The sequence below is a fragment of the Phoenix dactylifera genome, chromosome 1 (genome assembly GCF_009389715.1).
Source record: "Phoenix dactylifera cultivar Barhee BC4 chromosome 1, palm_55x_up_171113_PBpolish2nd_filt_p, whole genome shotgun sequence".
Lineage (NCBI taxonomy): Eukaryota > Viridiplantae > Streptophyta > Magnoliopsida > Arecales > Arecaceae > Phoenix > Phoenix dactylifera.
The window spans coordinates 37211768-37219156 of NC_052392.1; the positions used below are offsets into that span (position 1 = coordinate 37211768).

General features: G+C 36.6%; 1 protein-coding gene across 1 annotated transcript; it reads right to left on the minus strand.

Moving 5' to 3' along the window:
* Positions 1 to 114: 114 nt before the first annotated feature.
* LOC103702632 lies at positions 115 to 2130 on the minus strand. Its single transcript, XM_008785137.3, has 2 exons — positions 1548 to 2130; positions 115 to 1474 (listed from the first exon to the last, which is right to left on the minus strand). The coding sequence occupies exons 1-2, from the start codon at positions 1853 to 1855 to the stop codon at positions 1297 to 1299; spliced, it is 486 nt and encodes a 161-aa protein (XP_008783359.2). The 5' UTR covers positions 1856 to 2130; the 3' UTR covers positions 115 to 1296.
* Positions 2131 to 7389: the final 5259 nt, after the last annotated feature.

Sequence of the window (7389 nt, forward strand, 5' to 3'; positions counted from 1 at the left end):
TAGCGAAAGGTGAAAATTCCCAACTCACGAAGAAGAAACTCTATAGAGTATCCCCTAACTTCAGTGCCCCGAAAGGAGACAGTCCAAAACATCATAAGAAATGTGTACTCCATATTCAAGACAAGATAAGTTGAACCATATTCAAGGTCAGCATAGAAAGTATACACCTCTTTACATGTACTCCATAGAAAGCAAAGAAATGTTTGGTCGATCCGATAAATAATGGCAAGGCACTCAGAAAACGATGGTTACGCTATCATTTGCATTTACATATCGAAAACATGCAACTTACATTGGAAGAATTCATTATGTTTTCAGATTTTCATCAGTTGGAAGTGTTGAAGAAGATGATATCTCTAGATGATCCTTCTCACAACAATTGCCGGTGCTAAAGCTTGTTTGTGATGCAGACTTTCAGCTTTAACTAATGTTGGCCACAATTTCCTGCAAGAGATTCATAAATATACCTGCAGCCTAGTTAAATAAAGCACACTGCTGCTACAAAGCACATGCACACTCTTTACTGCAGAGCAAGGTGCCCATGGATTTTAGTAGTTTTCATGATTTCAGAGGGTTAGACAGGTTTTCTTTGCAACCAATGAATGAAGTAATCAACACACTTAGGTATTCCATTTAGCACCAAACCCAGACAACAGATTGCTAAACAACATCAAACCTTGAAAAGAGACATGGATCATATCAAAGCTCATAGAGCTAAAAGAAAAAATTGAAGCATCGTAACTTTTTATTAAGAATCAAAAAAAAAAAATGCAAAAATAGTACATATTACATGATGATAGGTATTTATTCATGCACTAACCTATGATTTCTTTTAGCGGTTTCTTGGAAAGGTTGAATGAAAAATATAACAACAAGAAGCATTCGTTCTCTGAATAGGATGCAGAGCATTTTTGAAGCCGAAAAGTAACCCTTGGGACTGATAAGGGTATTATTAAGAAAGCTAATTAGACCCATTGGTCAAGCATAAATAACCTTTAAATTAAGTATGACTAAATCTCAACTAAACACTAAAACGAAGAAAAAACATCACTCACCATTTCATGCTTTGTGCACCATGTACCATAACTATGAGACCTACCAATGACTGGCAGTAGACAGTGTGTATACTACTATATTGCCATAAAGCCTAAGTGAATATCACAATTTTCATGACCAAACAAGGTTAAAAAACTGAACCATGATAGCGACAAGCATATAGGCAAAAGGAAAACATAATCCTCTTTAATTCACATATGAGCCCTTTGGAAAAGTTTACCTCAACCTTTTCTTGACACTTCAGGTTACAACCTGAACCACTGCACTCACATGAAGGATTGGATTGAACATCTTCACCCTCTTTAGTGTTAATGGCTGCATCTTCACATTTAGACTCAATTCCTTTGGTTCCAGAATTGCAAGATAATTATTTAGTGGTGGAAGAGCTTCCCTGTTGATCTGTGTCTTGACGATTTTCCTGCTGGCATGTCAAGTGAGATATGGAATCTGGTGTTCAACTCAAGGCTAAAGGCTGGGTCTGCACATGTTACCTGGATGAAGGCTGCACAGAATGCCTCCTAGCAGACGGTCTCTCCAAATTTTGGTATGACACAATAACTGGTGCATACGAAGGGAAGGCAAGATATTGATTGGCTACATCAAGTGTAGGATCATTTAGCAAGGGATGAGGTTGAAGGGAAGGATACAATGGATATGACAGGATAGAAGGCACAGGAGGAGATAGGCCATGACCCTGTAAACTACTATGATGTGTATCTAGCACCACAGACATCATCTGGAAAGAGAATGGTGGAGTTCCAGTGTAGACCATTGGATCAATGGTGACCCAAGGATACATTAAATTTGTAACAACCCAAAACCTCACCCAAAAAGGCTAGCCAGAAGGTATTTTTTTGGGTTCCTTAGTCCTGACACGCCCGCACGGATTCTCACATACTCCCTCCATTTAAGCATTGACGTCTTTGTCAGATTAAGGGTCCAAATCCATTTAAATCTAATCACAAGCACCACGATCGGCCCATTGTCAGTCTCAATGAGCTTATGTTATAGTGTCCCCTAGTCCACATGGAACATGGGTAGGGTTCATTCTGATACCATTTGTAACAACCCAAGACCTCACCCAAAAAAAAACTAGCCGAAAGGTATTTTTTTGGATTCCTTAATCCTGTATAAGTACCCAAAATCTTTCCGGCGAATAACCGATGTGGAATAAATACATACCCATACGAGTCCTCACAAACCTCATCCTTTGGTGATATTGGATATTTAAGTTTTCAATATCAGCCTTTAGAACTGCTTTCTCTTCTTTTAGTTCCTCTTTTTCTTGCATAAGCTGTTAGCGGGACATAGATCATCACATGTCAAAATTGCAACACATGTAAATTTTTGTTTCTTTATTCTTTTTTTAAAAGACAGAGATGGCAATGATAAGAAGGCATACATCATTAGACTCTTCAGTCTAAAGAGATTTCTGTTCAGTATTCAGTCTCTCTACCTCAGCAGTTAGTTCCTTCAACATTTCCACCACATCAGAAAGGATTAGGTTGACAGGGATCTGATATAAATGTAGTAAACAATCAACAGAAGAAAACTAAAAGGCAGGGCACTTCAAAGGAGATAGGGCCACATAAGACATGGTGTTCACAGTTATTTCATCCAGGAAATCCTTCAGAAAAAAAACTAAAATATATTGGTAAATCTTTAAAAATCTCCCCGTGCATATACATCAGTGAAATATGAAGTAGCATCCACATTCAATTTTTTTTGGGTTATCTTAGTAAGTATATGAGGACCCGTGCGAGTGTATATTTAGTCCCACATTGGTTATTCACCCGGAAGATTATGGGTACTTGTATAGGATCACGGAACCTAAATAATACCTTCTAGTTAGCCTTTTTGGGTGACGTCCTGGATTGTTCCAAAGTATTTATAAACAAAGACATTATGCCATAAAGATGACTAAATGGAAACATTTACAAAACAATATTAGAAAACTAGGCAAAAGACATCTAAATTTACCTAACATGATCCCCAGCTCAAGGAACTGCTCATTTAATCGGTCTCTCTTCAGTTTTTCTCAGCCAGCCTTTTTAAGTCTCTTAGTATTCATGGGGTCACTTGCTTCCACTGTTTTATTTTGCCTGAATACCAAAATAAAGCATTTAACAAAGAGGAAAATGAATTAAGAGAACATGGTAGTAAATTATTATTTCCAAATGACCTCAATGGGAATCTCATTTTCTAGGACACCGTGAGTCATATTAAACTACAGCCAAGAATATACAACCAGTATCACAACTAGTGCTATTATGCAAACAACACTAAACTTTTAATTACTAATATCTTGACATCTAGATGTCCTGCAGATACGCTCCATGTGTCATCAGGAAATAACGAAAATCACTGAAGAAGACTGATGAAGGCACAGGTATCTTGTGAAAAAGAAAATACATCTAGTTCATTCTCTAATTTATCCATTTTATCTATGATTTATGTGGACCAATTAAAAGCCTTCAAACTCACAGAACATGTCCGCTAAAGTCTATGCCTCATTAGATCAGCAAAAGTAAAACAAGCAAATGCCATTCCTCTCCCTCTTGATTTTGGGAATAATTGCCAATAATTATTCAGCATTCAGCCACCTGCTAATAAAAGGACCAGTGAAATTCACACTCTGAGAGTTAATCTTGAAAGGTCATAGGGACTTGAAGGAAAAGGTGATCAAAAATCATTTATAGGAAGTAAAGGAGTAAGTTGATCTGATAATCATATTTTAGACTCGACCTTCTTAAATATTTGATGACTTGCCCATATTATAATTTGTCAGGCATGAGGTACAAAAAGTGATATATAACATGACGTTCCTTAATAATGTGAACAATAGGCAACAATGTTAATTGACACCTGACATGGTCGTTAAGTGTCCAACTGCCCAGGAGAATCCAACAAGGGAATCTTCTGAAAAATCAGACACAGAGATATGTCTGTATGCTATGTATCTGTATAGATGTATTAACATATGCATGTAATGAATAATGAGCTAGGCCTATGCTCGTTAAGTTCATAAAATTTGATAAAATGGTTACTGAGTCTTATGTTACATTTAGAAACATAATGTGATGGCATCATTATTTGATGATATTAAGTGTCAAGGAGTGTCATGAAATGCCCCAAGTGTTAAGTGTTTGAAATGTCCAAAAAGTCAAATTTTGGAGTGTTCCAGCTAACTCTATTAGAAAACTTGAAGCAGAAAATTGAATAGTGGTTGATAATGCCGAACCACCCTTCATTGGATTCTGGGATTTAAAAGTTCTGAAGCATCATCTTGCATAGGGTTCGGTGCTGGGATTTAAAAGATCTGATGCAACAACTTGCATAGGGTTGGTTGCTGGGATTTAAAAGGTCTGATGCATCATCTTGCATAGGATTTCCGCAAATCTATGCCTTAAGTGGAGTTTGTGTGTTGATCATCTAACATGATTGCATGTGAACAGTTTGCTCCATTTTTAAATTTTTCTTGAATACTTCAAGGTATTCTTTTTATGTGTATGCATTTGTATGCATACCTGCATGGTATGCATGCCTGTGTTTTTGTGTGCATTGTGTTGGCCTCCAAATTACAGGATTCTTTTTCAGCAAGATGTTTTTCTTATGGTTCTTTTCATGTCTTTTCATTTTTCCTATTTACATGTGTCCTTTTTATTATTTACTTAGATCTCTAACAGGACAAGAAATCCGAATGTCCTTTATACTCTCTTCTTGGTACTTTTGTTATGATTGTAATAACCCATTCTTTACTATCTATCAAAGCATACCAGAACTCCATTACACCATGTATCTACTTAAACATGTAACAGCCAATCATTATCAATGAACTTAATTTTCTAGCTAAAACTAGTGTATCTTTTACTTTTTCGCTCCCTTTCTTGTGTCCTTACAACCTTGGCTTCAAAAAAACCTTGTAGTCCTTCAGTTCTTCTCTTCTATAGAACACTTTAGGAATTATGGAGGAAGAAGTATATGTATGTATTGTTAGAAAAAAAGAAGTATAGAATACATGGTGTGTGTTTTAGTGAAAAGAGAAACGAAGACTAGTCCGTTATCGAAATTGATGACCAAGAGATGGCATAAAGAGGCTTCAATCAAGGTTCTAAATATGGGTACCAAGCACCATATACTTTTTTCATTAGAACAGTATAGTACCAATGCAGATTGTATATACTAATAGCTACTATCAATACGACACTGCCGATATGCACTGGTACAGATCGTTACCTATTGGTACAACTGCTTTTCAGCATCAAAGCACGGTAGCACCCATACTGGTTTTGGTTTCGTGTCGGAACAGTATGGTACTATTCGTACCATCCCACTCTAATGGTTTTGAAACAATGATTTCCTTTATTCTAGATTAGTTTTAGAAAATAATACAGAAATAAATTAGAAATGGGTGGATGAATACTAGGTGCTTTTGAAATTTTAGTTGACTATGGGATGCCTTCACTTCAGAAGAGAATATCAAAAAACAGCAATAAGAGTCACAGTCACAGTATCATACACTTTGCTCGGCAACAATATTAATGGTCTCTACAAACAAAAAAAATGTGGCAAAGATAAGAATGTTTAGATAGACGCATGAAGAGACTAGAAAGACATCAAGAATCTGTAGAGAAGCCCTAGAAGCTGTAGGCATGTGTAATGAAATCCCAGCTGATGATATGCATATGTGCTTAGAGTCTTCATAAGGGCTAGGAACATTAGGACAAAGCCAGATTCGTGCTTGTTGAAATGCTTACAAAATGGGGCAAAACAAGATGATACCAATTTCGACACTCCACTTTATTTCAGATATTCAAAATGTCAGGCCATTTGAGTTTTTTTTTCTGCTTTAGCAAAATATGAACCATGCCATACTTGAATGGATCAACCCTTTTTCGATCTGCCAATTGGCCAAGTAGGTTAAGTCACTGGATGTGGGAAACCAATGAGCTGGTTTTTTTTTTTTATCTCACCTTCAACCAATTTCTTCTAGGCTTCCTCCCATCCTAGTTATTTCAGAAAAAAAAGGAAGACCAGGTTACCATTTTAGTTTTTTTTTATATATATATACATCTTGATTGGTAATAAAAGAATGAAATAAAGATTACAGAGCAACTTAAAGATCAATGAAAAACAACATGCCATAATATATATGGTTCTTTAAATTTGCTTCCGAATTTCAGCAATTTGACATTTCTATATTCACAATTTTGCATCAACATTGTGCACTAGCATTCTATAAAGCAAACACTAGAGCTGATTCTCTAAAAAGTAGGGTAGGGTTTTGCCATCCATTAATAATTCTAACCATGCATTTGGGTTACATTTGAGATGGGGTATAGATTGAAAACTTGTACTACTTACACAGTATATTTGCATTATTCTTGGCTTAAGTGCATATCAGAGGTTGGAAAGAAGGAAACAAAAGCTTTCAAACAGAGATAGGAAGAATGTCATGGAAATATTCAGAAGCAAAACCCAGAAGACATAATAACAGCTGATCAAACTACAAATCTCCCCATGCTAACTAAGGAACATTTGACATTTCCTACTGAATCCCATACAAGTCCTCAATCACCTGCACTAAAAAATTTTGCATGACTTCTTGCAATAAATGTGGCATAAAAACTGTCAACTCCTCCCCCAACCGCAATAAAAAAAGAGTAAATTCAGCAATGTTATCAACATCTATATGCACAGAGCAATCAAAAAAAAAAACTCACTGATAAAAAGAAGGAACAAATCCAAAATAATTAGAATATAAGAGAAGACCAAACATTAAAAAAAAAAAAAAACTGACTCAATTTGTGGAAACCTATCACAGAATTGGCCAGATAACGGAGAGAGCTCCATGGGGCCTCTTTTTCATCACCTTTCTCCCTTGCTACGCGTGACCCGTCACTCAGCCAAGGCCTTTTCTTTTATCGACCTTGGACTTGATGATCCTCTGGGACACGATAAGAGAAAAGTTCTCGAACTCATACCCCCCTATCATATAGGTTCACAATTAGCATCAAGGGGATTTCCTTATGTTCCGCCGGACTACCAAAAGGTTGCTCATGCACTTAATCGCAATCTTAGACGTAAATGGAGGATTATTCCGCATCATAATTCTCGTGCTTCCAGCGGTCCGTCTTCCTTGAACTCGGTGGGTGCTGCCTTCGAACGGTATCCATCGATTTAGAGGTAATGAATGCTTGTTTTAAATTCTTAGGAGATTACATGGCCGATTAGCAGCTAAAATTTTTCATTGTTCTGAGATAATTTGGGTGTTTGATTCGAGATAGAGTTGGTAAAATACAATGTCTAAAGCAACCGAGCCTGTGATTCATC

What these genes read in the sequence shown, in the direction of transcription:
- LOC103702632 (XM_008785137.3), bottom strand. Translation starts at nt 1,855, where the DNA reads ATGTATCCTTGGGTCACCATTGATCCAATGGTCTACACTGGAACTCCA. An exon ending in TCTGTGCAGCCTTCATCCAG is followed by an intron (nt 1,475 to 1,547) that starts GTAACATGTGCA and finishes ACATGCCAGCAG; the next exon opens with GAAAATCGTCAAGACACAGA.